Source organism: Pseudopipra pipra, chromosome 6 (assembly GCF_036250125.1).
Source record: "Pseudopipra pipra isolate bDixPip1 chromosome 6, bDixPip1.hap1, whole genome shotgun sequence".
Taxonomy (NCBI): Eukaryota; Metazoa; Chordata; class Aves; order Passeriformes; family Pipridae; genus Pseudopipra; species Pseudopipra pipra.
In genome coordinates this window covers 54,274,855-54,295,989 of record NC_087554.1, presented here as the reverse complement: position 1 = coordinate 54,295,989, position 21,135 = coordinate 54,274,855, and the positions used below count along the sequence as shown (strand labels likewise).

The window sequence follows — 21,135 nt, the reverse complement described above, 5'->3', positions numbered from 1 at the left end:
TCATTATTACAGCCACATGTGAACATTACGATTAACTCATGAAATTAAAGACTGATTATAGCTGGTAAACCAAAACTGAAATCAATTTGCAGAAAGTACCTATTAGAGATCTACCATTCCATTATGAACAGCTGGACTGAATAATGCAAGAGAAATCCCAATGCAAGTTATGACAGTGCCACTGGAGAGGTTTCAATTGCAGTGGCTGGTGGCCCTGCCCACAAAGAGCACAGGGCTGTGTCCAGTGCACCAACAGCTGCTGAACAGGAGCCCAAAAGGCAACAGCAGCTGCTCTGTTTGAAGCTACAGGGTGCAAGAAATGGGTGGGACGTAGATGCTAAAAAATGGACTGCACATACACTTGGACCTAAAAGTGGTGTGAGGTAAGAAGGGAAAAATACTCTATTTTCAAGAGGGACACAACCAAGTATTATTACTTTAATTTACAGTACTGCCTCTTTTTCTTAACCTTTCTAAGAGGATAGAGAATGGAAATATTAGGCACTATTGCCACTAAATGGCACCATTTGCAAATACTATTTTCCCCAAGTGTGTCAACTTATATTCATGACAGCTCGATAGCAAGTGGCCCTTGGGTACATGTCCTTCAAAAGAAAGTACTTCAGATGGTTCCCTTTAGCCAGAAAACTACAGGAATACTTCAAACTAGGGCATTAAATTTGATTCTAGAATGTCAAACAAGACAATTATGGCTGGCAATCCTCTCAGAGATGGGCCTAGGCAACCTTTAATTAGAGCTTGAGGCACCTTCAATGTACATTTTAACTATTAACAGTTAACAATTTAACTATTTGCAGATTGTCAGATGTCAAAGTATGATGCAAACTCCTTGTAATTTAGGCACACAGCACAACATTTTTGTAAATATTCTGACAAAGCTGCCTCACAAAACTCACCACAGGCACAGAAGTGTTTGTTACAAATGACCATTATTTGCATCTGTGAAACATTACGACTAAAATTTTGTCAATCTGCAAAGAATAAGTGCCACAATTACTGGTTTTACACCAACTTAAATTCCCCCAACTGAATTGATGTACATGCAATATTACCACAAATACACTTCAATACAAAACATAAAAACAAATTATAATTGCAGTGGAAAAAGAAAAAAAAAACAAAACAAAACAAAACAACAACAACCAACCACACACACAAAAATTCACTGCCTATAAATACTGCTTACCAATTTGGGGGTTTGGCCAGCATAGTCTAGCATTCATTCTCAAACATGCCAGCCAAGCAGGCAGCCACAGAGAAATGAACTGTTACCTCAGAGAGCAATCCTTCAGAGAACACAGTGCAATGGCTTACTGAAGTCAAACACTTGTGATACAGGCTTGAAGCACAGATCAGGACAAGAAAAAAGCCCTACAGACTAATACCACTACCTACAACTCAGACACAGATCCCAGATGAAAATCATCTTGCAAGCTCTGTCAACTGCAGATATTTCATCCTCCTCCACAGCAAGAAACATTTAACAGTGTAACTGTCATTTTAAAGCAGCTTTTTAGTCTTTTCTCTTAATACAGCCCTATTTGCTCTATATAAGCCTCACAACAAAATTAAACACTGAAATTATCTATATATCTGTCATCTAGATTAAATCTTCATTATTTCCTTCAGCAGTGTCATCGAAACAATAGAGTCACTAAATAGCCTACCCTACAAAAAAGTCTACAGGAATATTTTGTAACATGTCTCATCAGTCCCTAATGCAGCCCAGTTGGAATTAAGAAAACATCTACCTACATCACAAAACTCAAAGTGGTAAGTATATCCTTCCATTAAACACCTGAACAGACTTTCAAGAAGCCACAGAGCGACACGATGTACTACTGATGTAGCCACAATACCTCCACAGCTAATCCAGTCCCAATAAAGCAACTGTTATCTACAAGACAGAAAAGAAAAAATACTGCAAGAAAGGAAGGGATTTCTCAAAAAAAAAAAAAAAAAAGAAATCTACAACACCCTTTTGAAGGAGGACAAAATAGATTTACAGAGTGTCACATCCAGCACACCTGAGAAATGTGAAATATGCTAATTCCTACAGCAGATAACAGGAATATCTTCCCAGCTGCAGGATGGCACTGGATACCTTTGAGAAAAGCTCTGCTGTCGTTACTGTGGTACTTCCATTAGCCACCTTTGCCTGTCATCTTTTTGGCAATAACAGTGATGTTTGATTCTGGTATAAGTAAGTATTTAAATGCAGAACACACTGTAGTAGCATTCAACAGTCATAGTAGTAAACTTTTCTTTGGTATCAAAGCCACTGAAAAAAAATCAGGCTATAAGCTCCGAGACAGAGGGGAAAAACCACAAAAGGTAAACTCACCAAAAGCAAGCACCAAACTAATCTGTCTTCTGATAAAAAAACTGGACTAGAGAAGAAGATCAGCAGCAAATGCAATGCATGAGAGACTTTGACTAATGGAAGAGAGTGCACATCAAATTTGTGAATGACATCAAGATTGGAACGATTTTTTGCATTATGTAGCACAGAACTGGAAATAAAACCACTTTCTAATAAACTTAGTAGAACAACATTCAATGAAAATGCAACATGACATTTATAAACAACAACAACAATCAAAGCATGGATAAAAATGGAGAAAAACAGCAATATGATAAGAAACAATCCAAGTGAGTCATCACTATGAGCAGGACTCAAAAATGTCAACATTTTTCAATATGTTAGTGAGAATATTAGAAGACAGACACAGCAAGCAATAACTCTCTTGCTCTGTACTGAAGGCACAGTGCAAGTACCACATCCAGTTTAAGTACTACAAACACAAGCTAACAGAAGCCAACACAGAGGAGAGCAAACATTTGGAACTTGTGATCTGAGAAGAACTTAAGAGAACTACACTTATTTACCTTAGAAAAACTGAGAAGGCAAATTAACAAGTTTTCAAATATGTAAAAGCCAAAGGCAATCGTCAACTGTCCTCTATGCCCACAGGAAATAACTGCATTCAGCCTGTTTGGATTTCTGGGGTTTTTGCCTTGAACAAGAAGTTTAGTTAGATATTGGAGGGGGAAGAAAGAAAATCAAGCACCAAAAAAAGTTATTTAGGGAGACTGTGGAATTCTTGTTACCACAAGTTTAAGAACTGGTTTAAGAACTAGGACATAGGTTTACTTCCCTCTGCTTCAGAGCTAGTGTATCTTCCAAGATCCCTACAAATCTCAGCATTTTTATAGCTCATTTATGCTATTAAACCACGCATCTTTACCAGAGGCCTGACACAGCTTTGTGATCTCTAAATACACAGTAATGTAACCAGATTTTCTCAAGATGTGGGAATGTGAGTTTTTCTCTACAGATTGCACTGCCAACTCAGAACCATCTCACACTGCTCCTCTCAGACCATTATATTAAGCACAGTGGCAAATGCCACTCACTAACACTGTCATTGCAACAAGACCCCAGGTGAACAGTCTGTGGAATGAAAGTCACCACCAAGGATAACACTTCTCAACTGGACAACAAATACTCCCATATCAAGCCAGACATAAAAAAAGGTAATTTAGAGAACTGCAAAGGAAGGAATCCTACACATCATCAACCTTTTTACTGATAGCCAGGAACTGCCACTATGCCAACTCTCAATAAAAGTAGTCGAGATATGAGATTATTTTCATCTTAGTACAAATAGAATTTCTAAGCCACCTGTTCTATGTAAGGTTAAGAAGACAGTCAACAAGTTCTGCCTTCCATGCCTCCACCAAGCTGTGCTTATCACCTACATGTGTTTCTACCCCAACACTACTCTAACACACCATAATACCCCATAGTTATTAACAGGTTGCTGCTTCAGGTAGCTGTAAGAAAAGAGCAGAATTAAAGACAAAGTTTCTTTTTGCGAGAAAGTGGTTTCAAAAAATGGAACAACCAACGTTAGGAAAGTCTGCCACAGGTTAAAGACAGCAGGTAGCCAGAATTTAAATACAACGCAGAAAGTTTTACATAACATAATCAGCTGCACTATACAATCAAATTTCATAAGTTGCCAATGGATTACAGAAAAATTAAGGTGGTGCACCATGCAACACAGTTGCTAATAGGGACCTTACATGGCTGTATTGCAGTGACAGCTGCAGACTAACTTGCCCAGAAAACTTTTACAACACACAGAGAATAACACATCATCACACACAACCTCTCACAGGAAAATGCACCAACTTCCTAGTAGGGGAAAAGGATTTGATAGTTAATGTTGGCAGCAATCTAGAAAGCCTTGTCTTGTCAGTCATTCCTAAGGTAAGAAAGATGAGATAGAGCTCTCCTTTTCCAGCTTAATGAATCAACTAATAAATCACTTTGCAAAGCCTAGCCACAAACCATAGTTAAGTACTCCAAGACTGTCTCATAAGCAAGAATCAAACAGCTCTCACTCCTGATTTTTGGGGCTGCAGGGAAAGGCAACCTGTCCAAAGCATAAATGCATCATAATTTGAACAATAAATTTTGAACTATCACCTATATTACTATATACCCTCACTCAATGAGGAAGGAAATGCCTAAAATAATAAAAAAGGCTTCCTCTATCACCCATAACTCTCTTAATCGAAATTAATTCAACAATTCCCCAAGAACAGATCAGTCCAAAACTGACTCAAGACTGAAGTAGAGGCTTTATTCAGGAGAGACCTGAATAATAATAAGGCAGTGGATCCAAGCAGACAGTCCAGGCCACTGAAGGGGGTAGTGCCCCCAAATCCTTTTCTTGCTATCACTGTACCTGCCAATATTCAATCTCAAGATGACACAGTTCAACTCACCAAATCAAGAGAAAATCTGCACAGAAAAACAGCAAGTATTTTGCTGCTGGTTTAGCAAGCTGAACTAGCTCAACCAGAGGTTGAGCACTGCCAAAGACAAGGAGGTAGGAGCACGCTGCCAAAAGGATCCTGCAGTGCTAGACCATCATTTACAGTTCTTGCTAGATCAGTTGAGTTCATGAAAATATACCCCTTGGGTTTAACTGGAGATCACTGCACACATCTAACCTTAAAGCCAAAGTTGAGGAGGAAGGAAAGGGAAATCCCACTGACACTCAGTGCAGCTGAAAACAATTACATATTTAGATCATTCCATCACAGTTTAACTTCTCCATACTAAACTACAGGTTCATTTCTTTTTTCAGTGGATCCAAATCAGAAAACAGCAGTTTTCTGGAAGCCTGCATTGCTTTATGAACACAAAGAGACCTGCATGAGTTTCATTATAAAAACAACAATGCGCTGGCTCATAATTGATGAACTTTCTAGGACACAGAAAACGTGAAACATGGTAACATGTTTCATGACAATAGTAAAATTTAGTAGTAACGTGGAAACATTAAACAGTAAAAGCTCAGCTTCCCTTTTAAAGAGGCAAAGAACAAAGCTGGAAGAAAATAGCATTTTGCTTCAAAAAGTCTCTAAAGACAGCTTGAAATGCTGTCCAAAACTCTCTCGGGTCTCTCTACCAAACTACTATCATTGTCCATTTGTACTCCAATCTCCACACCGCTGTTCTTGATGCTTCTCCACCAAGTGTGTTGGAAGAAGGATCAAGCTTAAAGAAACATCCCTGGAAACATTTTTGTTTGTATAGGTTAAATATCCTGAACAGAATACATACCTCAGCAGCTAACTTAAAAAGGTGACTTACAAATTAGATGTAGCAGATGCAATGCATTTAGGATTAAAGAGAAACTAAAAGAAGATTAGCATCACTGATGTCAAGTGGTATCTTTGACTCAATATTACATTATTTATTCTTAAGTGTCATTCATGGCTTAAGTGTTACTCTTCCTTGATGTGTACTGATCTGCAGTGGATTACTGACGCAAGAATTATCCCAGTATCTAACAGACATGGTTACTTAAAACAAAGCCCTGGTGGTTCTTTCACTCATTTTAGGAAAAATATAGCATTTTCTCATCAAAAGCAGCAGACCTTAAAAAAGATGAGAAAAAAAAAGATAAATTGTAGCCAGCTGGTACATTCACACAGCAGAGTTTCACTAAATTCAACTCAATACTCTTAATATGACTTAGCCAGAATGAAAATTATAGTCATCAGGGAAATTTTTTAAGGGATACTTAAATAATTGTGAGCTAACGGTTAAAACTGAAGTTATCAGCATCTGTATTATGCAGAGGATCACACACAGGTTGGTCTTGAACAGGTCAACTTCCTCTCCCCCTCCTGTCCCCAAGAACAGGAAGGCATGCAGAGTGTGAGTTTGTCCAGTTTAAGGCATAATTACACACTGCCCTCTCAGGCAACACCAGCTCTCTCCCCTCTGTGACAGGCATAGGACACAACTTCTGATTCTGAAAAGCTCAAATGATCACTTGACAGGCTGTCAGCCTGTTCCTATGTCAACTTTGTACACAGACAAAACAATTACTTCCAAGTGAATAGTTTCAAAATAAATTCCAGAGCAGCAAGTATTACAGATACGAGACAGACCATCTTCCCCGTTCTCATTTAAAGCATTTTCCTTAAGCGTGATTTAACCTATTTCAGCTAGTTCCCTAAGTTCACTTTACTAATATATTATATATAGAGAATATACAGTGGTATCCTAAATTGTTAACACTGTAAAAGGTCACTGAAATTAATTCTAACAATGTGTATGTTTTACTCTATTCACAGGAAAAAGCATTTCACACTGTAACAGGTATGAAAGCCTCAGAGCTCAGAATTCACAACCTCACAAACCCAAATTTCTCAGTTACTCTGTATCACACCAGTAACTTTAAGCATCTAAAAAAAACAAACACTCAGCTCAAAGCTATTTTAGTAATTTGAAATAATTATTCTATTCCCTATTTTCAATGAAGTTCCAGGCTTCAGATTTTTATTTTTCAGAAGTGTGGCAAGAGATGACTAAGAGAACTTGTAAGAATCACATGTACCATTACTAAACTACATAAAGGCCTGCTCTGTGAGTGAAGAGAGAGAATTCTGCAGTTACTTTGCATGGAAAAAAACAAATGTAAGATATCAGAACCCAAACACAGTAATGATTTAGGATACAGATTTTCAGAGACATTGCTCTCCACAATACCTTGTAAAGATAGCAACTGCTTGTAAACAGCAAAAACTTTGATATGAAATACTCCTTGTATGCTTAAAGAAACTACTGTCCAAACATTATTTGAAACATAACTGATTATTAAAATTCATAAAAGGGTGAAACTAAAATACACACACACACTTCTCCATGTAATTATAACAGGACATATTAGATCTGTTAAGTCACAGTCAACAAATAACCACGCAGACTTTATTCTCCTGTTGGTGCTGACGTTTTACACAGAGGAGGAGTGCTGGGGTACTGGCTTAAGACACAGCAGATTCAGGTATAATTCCTTGCTCATCCACAAGCTTCCTGCACAGCCTTACTCACATCTCTAGCTCCCTGTGCCCTCATCCCGCTTTGAATGGTGGGCAGAGAGCAGGAACATTTCAAAGTATTCACATCATGGCAGCTGAGGCCCAAGCACACAAAATAACACCCACCCACTTTTTGAAACATGAAATAGAAAGCTGACAATCATTATTATCTGTGTTTATGTATACTGGGAGTGACACACGTTCACTTGGCATGACAAATTTCAAATTGTTCTCTGAATCCTGTAAAATCAAGGACCTGAAGAAACAATAGCTGTTGTTATGAACAATTTGTTCATAAATATGGTGACCTGAGAGATCAAATGCATGCACTGTCCTGCATCCAATAACGACAGGTAAGGAGTCTCTCTCTCTCAAGTGCATCAATGGTTCTTTCATGCAAAAGCAACTTTCTCTCTGTTAATTATCTGATATTTAAGACTCAGTTCACTGCACCACTCCCATTTAGAAACAATCCTAGGATCAGCCCACACTTCGAAGTCACAATAAAGGCCTAACACTGCAGTGAACGCTTCAGCCATGCAAACAAAGCTAGAGGGATCCTGGAAGCAGGGATTTGACACCATCATAATCACAACAGGCATTAGTGTGTCCAGCAAATTCTGACCTGAAGCAGCAGGTGAAGGAGGCCCAGGGACGGAACGCCAGCCCTCATTCCCGCACGATCTCCAGCGATCGCATCCTCGCACAGGGCTCGCACACACAACTCCCGGCGGGGGCACCGTATGTGGAGCAGCCCCAGCATCGACCCCGCGAGGTGCCCTCGCAACGCCCTCGGCCCAGGCCCGCGCTCCCCCTGCCCAGCCGCTCCCTGGTTCCCTGGGAGCGCGGTGGAGCCGCGGAGCCCCGGTCCCGAGGCCGCGGGGCGGGGGGACCCGGCGGGAGGGGCGGCCCGGCCTCTGCCCCCCGCCCCCGCCGCGGCCCCGCGGCTCCCGCACTCCGGCGGGCGGGCGGCGCCGAGCCCCCGCCGCTCCCCTCCCATCCCGGCGGGGCAGCCCCGGTACCTTGCGGACCCCCTTGTAGATGTAGAAGTAGAGCTCTCGGCCCACATTGAAGCAGAGCCGGTCCCCGTTCCCGCTCTGGTCGTTGACGTTGACGAAGGAGACACGGACGGGGTTGGAGCCCTGCGAGTTGAAGGGCACGCGGTTGGGCCGGCTGTACTCCGAGTGGCTCAGCAGCTTGTACAGCCCCTCCCGGGTGGTGAACTGGGTCTTAATCTCGTTCATCTCCTTCCCTCCTCCCTCCGCCGCCATCTTGGAAAGGAGCGCTCATCCTGCCCCAGTGCCCGGATGTGCCCACACTGCGCAGCCGCCGGCGCGCGCGCGGCCCCTGCGCGCGGGGGCGGTGCGAGGGGGCGGGGCCGGCGGGACCTGTTTACCGCGCGACTGCGCGCGCGCTGGGCTCGCGCGCCCGGGGGCGGGGAAGGGGGCGGGGCCTGTGGGCTGGGGGCGGGGCCAGGAAGGGGGAGTCGGGGTCCGGGAGTGCGTCAGGCTGGGAGGGACAACAGTGGGACAACAGTGGGACACCTGGTCCAACCTCCCTGCTCCAGCAGGGTCATCCCAGAGCACACGGTGCAGCGTTGAGTCCAGATGGTTCTTGGATATCTCCAGTGAGGGAGACTCCACACCCTCTCTGGTCAACCTGTTCCAGTGCCCGATCACTGCACAGTGAAGAAGTTCTTCCTCGTGTTCAGGTGGAACTTCCTGTGCATCAGTTTCTGTTCGCTGCCTCTTGTCCTGTTGCTCAGCACCACCGAGCAGAGCCCGGCTCTGTCCTCTTGGCACTCCCCTGTTAGATATTTATACACATTGATGAGGTCCCCTCTCAGTCTCTTCTTGAGGCTGAACAGGCCCAGCTCCCTCAGCCTTTCCTTGTAAGAGAGATGCTCCAGTCCCCTCCTCATCCTCATTGCCCTCCGCTGGACCCACTCCAGGAGCTCCATGTCTGGACACAGCACTCCAGATGTGGCCTCACCAGGGTCACCCAAGACGGTGGCACTGTGGGGCAGCTGTTGAGGGGGCCAGGGGAGAATGGGGTCGGCTCCAGCTGGCGAGGGTGAACATGGGCTTCGCAGGGGCTTTGCAGGCCCGCAGGGGCCAGTTGCCTCAGGATGGGGTGGGGTGGTCCCCACATGGGGTGAGGTGGTCCCTGCCACCACTGGAGGTGCTGATCAGAGCTGGGAGGTGTCCATGTGTATATGCTGGGGCAGAGCTGGTTTTGGGGCAATGGCTCCCAGGTAAGAGCCCCTGATGGAGACAGTACCTCCATCCCTCCAGCTTTGCACCAGCCTCCAACCTGCTGCAGGCAGAGCCAGGCTGGAGAGTCAGCCTGAAGTGTTAACCTGAAAAACTGGTTGTTCATCTCATTGTTCTGATCATCCTGCAACCATACAGCCAGCTGTGTTGTATAGTGAACCTGATCAGTGTCAGATGGGGGTGGCACAGGGTTAGAAAGGATTGTATTCACTGGGCAGGGAGTCAGGACTGTTTCTTCAGGCAGCAGATTCAGCTGAAAATTTGTCTGACTACAGCCTCATGATTGACTCAAACTGATCTAACACTGATCCAACTGTAAAATAGGGCTTCGACCTGTCCTCTGTCTTCAGGAAAATATTTCCATTACCTCCCTTGCATCAGTTCTAGTAATCATACAACCATAGGGTGAGTCAGATCCACTTGAAAACTAACACACGCAAAGAAATTATGGGTTCTCAGGGAAGCAAAGTGTTGATCAGCAACCAGGCTGATCCAACTCATCACAGAATTGCTAGAGCCAAAATAAGGAAGGAGTTAGGAATGTGCAAGTAGGGGAAGATACGCAGCACAGAGTTAGATCATCTTATATTAAAAATAAAAGGAAAAAATACTTTCAAGGTACAGTTTCCTGCTGTAGCTGTGTTGATCTAATGTGGCTAGTACCAAGGGCATTGCCCTGCTTTCCTCTTTCTATCCGTGGCTATCTGCTGCTTCACCAGTAGCAATGCTCATCTGAACTCATGATGAGCCATTTCTGACGCATAAGTGGACAGAGAATTAATATCCCTGCAAATGTGAAATGAATAGGGTTAAATGAAAAGCAGTGACTACGTAAGGGAGAGGACAGAAATGCACAGCAGAGCCAGAGGGAAGCAGGACCTCCCTTTCTTTCCACTAGATCAGCTCAACTGAAGAAGTCCACTCAGACACCAGGGGGTTAAAGGGATTTAGTTTCAAGCCAATTTATTTCAAAGAGATTTTGTTTGCAGCTAAATACTGTCTTGCTGCTAACCATAAAATATTAGTATAAGGTAGCTCATAAAAGACATGAAACAGCCAAAGATCTCCAGAACGGAGTATGTATCTGAGTGAATATCTGAAAAAGTACAGATAATTAGACTTCCAAAAGGCCAGGTATTGAAGACTTGCTTGAAATTCTTAAGATAAAACCAACCAATAATGACCAAAGATCTTGTCAGCTTACCAGCCAGCCCTGCCAGATGGTATTGATGACCTCCTAAAAGCACACAAAGTAGGTGAGCAGACCTGTAATTATTTTAAAAATCATCTCAAGAGTGGTTATTTCATACAGAAATTTTATGAGTGTACTTCCAGAGAGAAGGTCAGAATATTTTCAGTCACCAAAGAAGAGCAAGAAGTGCAAGGATCTCAAAATAATAATATTCAAAACAGACAAGGATGTAACAACAACAACATAATAAAAAAACCCCAGAAGTGTTGCTCCAAGCAGACATACTCTCTCTGTCTTATTCATTACACAAGGACAACATTGGATAGATCACTATGAAGAAGAAAGCAGGCAACTTTGGTAGAGGGACTGTGTGGAATGCAAATCGTACTGAAACCGCAGCAGGCCATCCATCACTGATGGAATGAGTGTGATCCAAAAATTAAACAAAGTTAACAAGTACCTAGTTATCAGCAGTACACGATGGTGCAGAAAGTCAAAGAATTGTTGTAGTGTTTAACATTTACAAGAAACATCAATAAAAGCTGCTGAGAGATTCCACATAGAATCCAAGACAAATATTCATTTGAAAAACACAGCTGCAAGTCACAAGAACACTATTGTACAGCCCCATCAACAATGCTCATCAAATGCTAGGGGGAAAAGAGATTACAGAGATAAGTCTTATGAAAAAATTCCCTGTACCACTTGTAAGTTCTTCTGTTTCAAGCTAACCAGTGATGATAGTTCTGGAATGATCCCATCAGGACACCCCTAGATGAGTTGTTTTTGTATGCACCACACAACCAATAAACTGAAGTCAGTCACAATCACTGCTCTATTGGGCCTTTACTTCTCACAAATGTTTTGGCAAATTGGAAAACAGACATGAGCAAAATTCACTAATGTTAATAAAGTAGTGTGGAGATTGCTTTATGCAGGGCATAAATTGGTCCTGCAATTTTTCAAAATGTAATATTAATAGTGCTTTTACTGCAGTCCAACTACAGTGCTTGAATTTGATTGCCATCTGTTACTTTCCAAAAAGTGTAACAAATTATATTAGTTATGCATTTGCCAGCTTTTCTGAGACAAAAAATAAAAGAAGATGGTGGTTACACTCATATTCCATCACGCAAACGGTACCTATTCCAGTGTGCACTGCCTGCAGATTATGATGTAGGAATCAGGAGACCATCTCTGCACTGTCTGTCAACTGTAGTGGGTCTGTCAAGTCTTTCTGGGTCTTCTGATCCCCAGACTAATTTAGGCATTTAGTGTGTGACTGAACTAAGAGTCAAAAGAGTCAAAAGCTCTGCAATGTGTCAAATTTTAACAACTTTTTTAGTGTGTGTGAATTACTAACAGACAGAGGCTACAGATCTATAAGTGACACATCTGAACTAGGCAAAAGACTGGTGCTGGTGAGGAGGATGGTATGCAAGTTCCATTTGATATGGGGGGAAGAAAAACAATGGCAATGTTGAAAATAAGTATCCAAGTACTTACATAATCTTTAAAGTACATCTAACTTGCTTTCATCATGAGAAAATATTATGGCATGGTTTCATAGCCCCTTATTTGCATTAAGAATCTCTTCTGAACCACTCCACACATACAACATTAAATACATGACATAATGCATTATGTATTACAAAGTGAAAGGGTGTTATCAAGGAAGTTTCTGCACTACTAGAATACACTGTATGTTGTTTGTATTCTAATCCCTCCCCAAGAGCAAGAGCATGTGAAACATTTTGTTTTCATAGTCGGGGGTTTAATTACTGAAAAACAAATGGATATTTTCAAAAAAACAGACATTTAGATTGAAGAAGGCTAGGTAGAATAAATCTGCTTTATAGTTGGGATTGGATTTGGACGGTGAACTCTGTTGTGTCTTTGGAAAACTTCATTTTGCTGTTTGCAATCAGCTCTCTGTAAATTGTGTCCCGAAAAGACTCCCTTACTTCCACAGCCAAGAGTGCTGTTCTTGTCAACAACAGTTATTATCTTGAAGCCGTAGTTGTGCTGGAAATTATATTCTCTGAAGATAAGACTGAGATAATGAATTTAATTTAAATTCTATGGAAAGCTGGAGAGATTGGTTTGATATGCTTACAAATAGCTTGTGTTTCTAAGATCTGCCACAGCATTATGGACTTCTCAAAACTACCTAAATATGGATGACATATTATCCATCCATACAGTAGAGCTGTAATCAGCTGAGGAATGACAAACCTGTGAATAAATAAGGTCTGGTGGTTGGCCAGCAGCAATGACTGATTCTTACAAAACTGGAATTTCTAGACAGTGTTGCAGTGTGAGAATGTAGTGCCACAGAGAAGGCCAAGAACACTCTTAAACTGCAGTCTGCAATAGGCTCTTGCATGTTTGCAACTTAAGAAACAAAATATTCTGTAAATAAGGATTTCAAAATTGTTTTTTCTTCCATCAGAACCAGCTGTTTCACTCAGCTGTTTTTCACTGGGAAGCTTGTGGCTATTGGGTTATGATAATACATGGTTATTGATGGGTGTTGCGGGTCAGCCAAGCAACCTGTATTTGTTATGAGCAACAGTTAGTTAACAGTCATCCATGCAAGAGAAGTGGCTGCCAGTGTGTGATTTAAGAGTCCCTAAGCAGAACAAAAAATAAGGAAAGCTAAGAAAGGTGTTCTTGGAAAGAACAGGGAGAGGGAAGCATTACCAGCCTAAAAAAAAAAAAAAAAGTAGTGACTAAGTTCTGAAAGGTGACCAGAGTCAGGAGCCTCTGAACATTTTTGCACCTAAGACAGGTATGTGCATGGATATCTTAAATTTATCCCAGGTTCCTCATTCTCCCTCAGGTCATCTACCTAGCTGATGGTGAGATCGTTCTCTTTGCTTTGGTATAACCCTCAAAGAGGAACTGAAAACTTTTTAGCACATTCTACATTCCCTTATCACCTTTCTCACATCAGACAATACAATCTCAAAGGTTGCAGACAGCTTCAGAACAAGAATGGCTGTCTGCTTTCTGTCCAGTCATAGGAGAAGATTCTCCATCAGTGTCATAAGCATAATTTCATTTCCATGGCTCGAATGACTGTCTCCAAATTGTTTTAGATCAAGGATTGAAGTTTTAGATAAATGGTTGTCTAATGGGACTTTTTATGAGTTTTTCTGTAAGCTCACTGAAGCACAAGAGCTTTGGCTACAGCACAGTCTGTTCATTCAGTGCTAGTTGACTCATGGCACATTTAAAGAAATGAGAGCTTATTTCCCTGAATTATGTGCTGGCTTCATTATGGTCATATAGTCATTGATTTTCATTTGCAAGTCAAGCAGGGCATAAGTTAAATTCACAAGTCTTTGCCATCCATCTGGTGTCCAGAACTTACTCATATCTAGGAACTAGAAGATTCTGCGTAACTGTTTAGGCAAAACTTCCCAATACAGTTTTTTCCATCAAAGTGGAACAATTTTTTTTAAGATAGGGATTTTGTCATCTATGAGACAAAGAGAGGTTGGCTGAGGGGAATGAGTATTTATTGCTATAACACACGTATTCTTATGTCATTATCATATGTACCTTATAATTTCATCACACAAATAATTTAATTCATCTTAAAAAATTATCAGCATTCAAGCTTTCAGCAGCCTGTCTAAATGGAAGCCTGACTTTCTCCATGTCTAATGAGACTTGTTCAGTTTCTCTCTACTCCCTTTCTCTTGCTGCATACGTAAAACAAGGGATTGCTGAAGAAATGTGGTTTAAAAGATTACCTACGTAGAGTAGGCTCTTGGGTCCCTGCTTTTCTGGTTTATCTGAAACTATCATCCTCATCCAGCTCGTACAGTATGATGTTCTTATGTAACATGCACTGATCAGTAATCATGTAATGAAGTATGCACATTCTGGTGACATTCCTTGCCTGCTGCCTCCATCTTTCTAAGGCCTTGTGCTAGGTATAACATGATTTATGTCATTTTCCAACAGCTGCTCTGTTGGTTGAGTTAAATGCCATCTGAAGTCTGTTTGTTCACTGTCATTTTTATTTTCGTAAATCAAATATAGGGTAGATGCATATTAAATCTTCACGTATTTGCAATCCCTTTTGAGAGTAAAAATGATACAATTGCTTCTTAAAGACATGGTAAAATACAGGGAACACCAGTCTGGCATCTTTCACAAGCAGTAACTTTCAATTTTCCGATGCTAACTTCCTGATTCAGTGATTTGACATAGACGAGGATGTTTGACAGATGCAGTGCCATGCAGGGGTTTTCTTTTTTTTAATCAGTTACCTAAAACTTTACTGTGATATCCAAATATGTTCAGAGTCTCTACATGAAATTAAATCTGGGGGATGTACTTATGTGACAAGTTCAATCTCTGTATCAGTGTACCAAAGGGAAAGATGTACACATTTATAAACCAGCTGATTTTTACAACTTTAATTTGTATTTTTATTTAAACATTAAAAAAAAGCATAATAACTAGGAATTTAAGTCAACATACACCTTCAGTTTTTATGTACATGATTTTATAATTGTTCAGAGTTTTAAAAAAACTTAAGCAAGCCTGATCTAACCTACAGATTTCCTGAGACAGCTATTGGTTTGTGGGATATTAGGGAATGGCTGAACAGTTAAACATATGATGCATGGAAAATTAATGTAACGAAGTATCTATTATAAAGAATGGACTCATTGTAAGGGGTTAACTTAAAAAACCCAACTTTTATAAGGCTAAGACTCCTATGCCATATACACAAATACATATTGCTCTCTCTATCCATCTCAGTATTTTTTTTCAGTATGACTCCTATAGAGAATATTTATATTTGCTGTATTAGCCCCATCTGGTGAATTCTAACAGCATTGCAAACTGAACAGACTTGATGCTGCACTCTCATGTCCCAGCACTTAGATGGTGGTAGGGCAGTCACAGAGACCCCTATTCCTCCCTTTGCCCACTGCACCAATAGCACAAGCACTGGGAGGGATCCTCATTAGCATATTACTAGCACACTTCCTAAGCTTCTCTTTGGCTTTAATGGATTAATCTGACAAGTCAGGGTGCTACTCTCTTCACTGGCATTCAGAAACATGAACAGTCCATCAATGCACTTTAGTCACCTCCCATGAACAAATGGAGATATCTTCCATTTCTGCTCCTTGTGCTGTTTGAGCTGAAAGAGTGCTGGGGTGGTGGAATCAGCTGCTCTTATAGAAAGTATACCTTTAAGATTCTTTCTGAGAAGGGCTGTGGTCCACTTGCTGTGATTGCAAAGGGATGCAATTACAGACCCATCAATTAGTTTATTTCAGAGCAGCTGTTAGTGGACACAGTAATGGGCAACTTGCTCCAGGTGGCCCTGCTTGAACAGAATGGGATGAGATGACCTCCAGAGGTTCTTTCCAACCTCAAACACTTTGTGATTCTGTAAGCTTACCCATAAGATTATAATTTACATTTGTGCCATGTCAATATAAACACTATTTTGAGTAGGTAGCATTTACTTACCTTCTGTAAGAATAAATTATTATAAAAGACCTTTTGAAAGGCAGGATCAGAATCACAGTTCCTAAATGAGAAATGAGGTGGCTGCTTGCCTCTAATACATGGGTTAGCAAACCCAGTCAGCTTTTGATACATGGTATGTCAGAATAAGACACTCTTGGGGCCTGTTTTGACTTGCTCCATTCCTAAGGAATCTCGTTCAGTTTCTCTCTACTCTTCTTCTCCTGCTGCATGTCTAAACCAAGTGATGGAATGATTTTATTTTTAAAAAGTGTGATTTGAAGGTTAGCAACATAAATTCTGCAGAAAGATGAGTGATGATAGTGATTCTTTTGCTGCCAGACTTAGCTGATGAAGATTAGTTGCTCTTCTAATGTAAGCTGAAATGTGGCTACAGTATGTTTCTTTCCATCACTTTCGTTTGAAAAATTCAAACATAATCTCATCATAGTCTTTCTAGTCAGTTTAAATTATAATTTATTCTGTTTCTTGTCTTCTTTCCTTCCCACACCTGTGACAAGAGAGAATTGTGGGCAAAAAAAACCAGCTAGTAACCAGGCATAAGAGTTGTGGTCTTTATTCCAAAGAGGTGAATAAAGGGGGCTGTTTAAGCATAACTTAAACAGGAACATGAAATAGAAGCCTATCTTAAATAAAAAATCTACATCTTTAGGTGGCTTCAGACTTGGTTTCTGTTAAATGATCAACTGGAGGGACTTTACACTATAACATGTCCCTTCAATAAAATGTATTTCCTTGCAGTATTATTCCAACTTGAAGGTATTATAAACAAATCTATAATAATCTCATCATTATACCAACATCACTCATTCCCCCAGAGAAATTGCAAGTTTATTTTTAAAATTACAGAGTCGCCTCAGAGTATTCCTGTACGAGTAGTGTTTCAGTTAAAGGAGAGTTAAAGTCTTTGCTATTTTGGCATAACTGCAAAATTTAATCTCTGGGATGTCTCAGAACGTACATGAGAAATTAATTAGTGATAATAAATCAAATCTTGTGATGACTTTTCTTGCTTTATAATGCAATCTAGCATGACTACATTAAAGATCCTACTGATTTTCTCTTGATTAAACTATTCATCTTATGTTATCTTCATCTTAATGCAAGAAATCAGAGAGAAGTGAAAATCTAAATATATACTGGAGTCTTAAGGATACATGTGAAATAATAATTATATTTCTCTGTCCTATGCTCTCAAGACAAATTATTGGTATTTTTTCACTCAGTTTAAAAATACATATGCCACAGTCAAGTGTACATGTGGGTAAACATGCAGTGAGGTTTCAGCACTATGTATCCTTACTGAGTCTGTGCAAACTGAAGATCAGCCCATGGGTGAAGAGGAGAAGACTCTTGCCTTCCAGGCTGAAATAGTTGCTCATCACGTTCTATTCCAGCCCTCCTTTCTGAGGAGGGCAGTTAGCAAATCATTGGTTGCAAGTAATTTGGTTATTAATGTGACTCAGCTGGTAAAACACTGCCTAGAGTCTTAAGCATACCCTGAGAATGCCCAACCCTCCTGTTGTGATGTCTGGGCAGAATCAAACTCGAGGTGGCGACTGATCCAAACAAGCTGGATTCTGGGAATGACTGACCTGGCAAGCACAACTGCACTCTGCACATCATGGATTAAGGTACAGGATGACCAAAGCTGATCCCATGATTACTGTGAGGTCCAGCAGTGGAGCTTCTCTAGAAATACTGCTCATGCTGGTGTCTCTGGGGTTGGTCATTTCGGGGGCAGCTTCTTCTCTGCCTCTGTGGTTGCAAATTTGACCGTGGTCACAAAGCAGAGACGGGCAGTCTGAATGTCACCTGCATTCCAGGCTCTCTCGCTGTCACTGATAACAATAAATGCTCCTGAATGGAATTCTCTGTTCTCTGTCTTGTGGCTGCCTGGAGTCAAGTGAACTTGCTGCAGAACAGGGTGGGAGCACAGGCACACACTCTGATGTATCTCTACCTTTGGCAGCAAATTTGCCTGGCTGGGTAATAACCATTGACTGAACTCTGTGTAGCAGAGAATGCCTTTTGGTTTTAGTATGTGTAACATTTAAAGAAAAAGGTCAAACTTGATGAATTTCTGCATTATAAGCTCCCTCTTGCAGTTCATATGTTGTACTGCTGTGCTTCGTGAGGGTTTTGAAAGTTGGGGAAAATACACATTGAAGTGGTACAATTGCTGTAGTTGTTGCATTTGTTGGAGCACAGAATAGGTATAAAACACCAGTTCAGCATTATCAGGTAGTCAGCAATGATTAAGAATTTCTTATTAAAATTATATTCACTCTTAATTTCAGAAAAAGCTTGCTATTCAGCCATTTGTGCTGTCACTAAAACTCACATATTTCATTCATGGGGAACCCATGACTAGAACAAAGATTATCCTAAGCCTGAAGGAAGACCAAAGAGAATATTTGGAAGAAAGGCAAATCAAAGGAATTGTGAAGCAGCATTCTCAATTCATCAGCTATCATATTACGCTCTTTGTAAGTCCCTTGTTTGAGATGCTAATAGTACATGCTTTGAAACACTAGTTGCATACTTAATGTCCTTGCATCATTCCCAGATGCTACTACTACAACATTAACTTTGTAGTGTCAGCATTAACACTTACAAGAAGGACTCTACCTTACCTTGGGTGATAATTTCTTGGTTTGCTTTCCTAATGAGCTCTTTAAGACTGACTACTGCCGAAGCAGGACAGAGGATTTTATAAAGATAACATTTATCTTCAGTGAATATAATAAGACACAGTTCACGCTTTTGTTAAAATATGGATTAATTGACAATGAAAATACGTGTTTGTAGCTGAAGATCTTAATTATGCAGGTGAAGCAATAAACTCTGATTATGCATTTTATACTGATATATGCTGAAGTTGTGCATTTGGGGCCAAAGAAATCTCCTGACATATTTAGACATGCTTCTGAAAGAGGTCTGGTTGGCAGTGACTCATTAGAAATTCTGGCTTTTAAGCCAGAATTATTATGGCCCTAGTTCCAAAAGTGAGAACAGATGAGCAGAAGGCAGTTTAGAAAGGTATTTCCAATGCCAGGTGCATCAGCATTATTTCATGAATTAATTCTAGGAAACTGCAAAGCAGAGGTGGGAATACTTCTCATACAACCTGTAATCATGTTTATTCTTACAAAAGCAGTGATATGCAGTGAAGTTCATCAAGATGGAAATAACATGCAAATTAAATAATATAATGGGAATGTGAACACAGAGGTTTCTAGAGAAAAGAATGGGCCACTGTAATTTTCTGTCTTGGACAACTAACGAGAAGAAAGCCAAATCATCATATTTATTTTTGGTATAAATTTAGAACTGTATTTCTGTCAGATGAAAAAGCTTGAACAGTTCTATAGAACCACAGGTAAAAGAGATACTTCACTTTGAACCAATGGTCTGAGGAAACACAATTTTAGGTAAATAGTTAGGAAGAGCAGCTATGCCATGAGGAAGAAAAGCTGAAAAATCCCTCCTTTTACAATCCCAATCCTTTAATGCCCCTTCCTGCAATTTAGCTTTGTAGATGTACAAAGCTTTGTGAAGGACAAAAAACCAAGACATAGAAAATGCATTCTGTCATAATTTTTTCATAGTTTTATTTTATAATAAAGAACTTTACTGGTTAGAGTGAACTTGCTGCTTTTATTTTAAACACTAGACATTTAAAAAGTAACTTGAATTTGACAAAATAAAAGTACTTTCACTCTTCCAGACAGATCCAATCCAAATAAAGCAGGGATGAAGAAATCCTAGGCTGTCAGCATCTGAAACAGTTTTAAGTTTGTCAATCACAAGAGTCATTGAAACTCCCACAGAGCTGAAAGAGCCATTCTGGAGGGGTTTCCTTCCTTCTTTTGTTTTGTCAATGAGGAGGGGAAAAAAGGCAGAGATATCTCCTGGCAAGTATTAACCAGCACCCTTCTGATGAAGAAGTAACCTGGTGACTTCTAGTAACTGTAATCTGTCCTATTTTCACGGTGTAGAGCAGCTGCATTATACTGACCTGCATATTAACTGGCTAAGAATACCCTCGGCTCAGCTGACTGCAAAGCAGGATTCAGGATAAAGAGCCAAGTTACATCACAAGATTTGCCTCAGTATGGCAGGAAGCATCTCCTTGAAAGAAATGAAAACCGACTTTCCCTCTAATTCACTATGCCTGGTTCTTGTAGCCCACAGATAAATTCCTATATGATTAATCAAGTACTTACACAGCTCTTGACAAAATTTCTCAAAGTACCTACTCACAGTCAGCTTTAATCAGAATATCTTATTGCTACTATTCCTTTTTTTTCAGTGTTCTTTTGTGGAGAGGAAGCTTGGATTCAGAGTTCTCCTGTTTTTTCACAATAAATAAATCTTTTTATCTGTCTGACACAGCAAGAAAATAACATTAAACTGTGCCTAAGCAGAGTGTTCATCATGGATAGCTGTGAAGCCTTAATCTGTGATTATCTGAAACCACTCCATAATTTTAGTGCCTTGTCTATTTCCTTAACAATATCTCACTAATAAAATGAAAGTACTGTCTGAAATATATCTATCAACCGTGTACTAAAGAGCCTACCCAGAACATATGGGCAGATTTAAATTAATTTCTTGACTTTTTCTTACAAGTATAGAGTGCCAAAGTAGAGGACATATCCTGTGTTTGAAATACTGGGAAGAATCAGCTTCATGGACATGTATTTTAAATGGTCA

At 40.4% G+C, this 21,135-nt stretch overlaps 1 protein-coding gene across 12 annotated transcripts in view; it reads right to left on the bottom strand.

The window, feature by feature from the left end:
• Nucleotides 1–8,756, bottom strand: part of WDR20 (WD repeat domain 20) — a 45,786-nt gene extending 37,030 nt beyond the window's left edge. For 10 of the 12 annotated variants that reach the window (XR_010431500.1, XR_010431501.1, XR_010431502.1 and 7 more), the window contains exon 1: nt 8,451–8,753. Coding sequence is in view for 7 of the 12 variants with exons in the window: in XM_064659201.1 (XP_064515271.1) it covers nt 8,451–8,699 (249 nt within the window). In the remaining 5 variants the exon portion in view is untranslated. Of the gene's footprint in view, nt 1–8,450 lie in introns of all 12 variants that reach the window. The other 2 variants (XM_064659203.1, XM_064659202.1) reach the window with 2 other exon arrangements.
• Between the last annotated feature and the right edge of the window lie 12,379 nt (nt 8,757–21,135).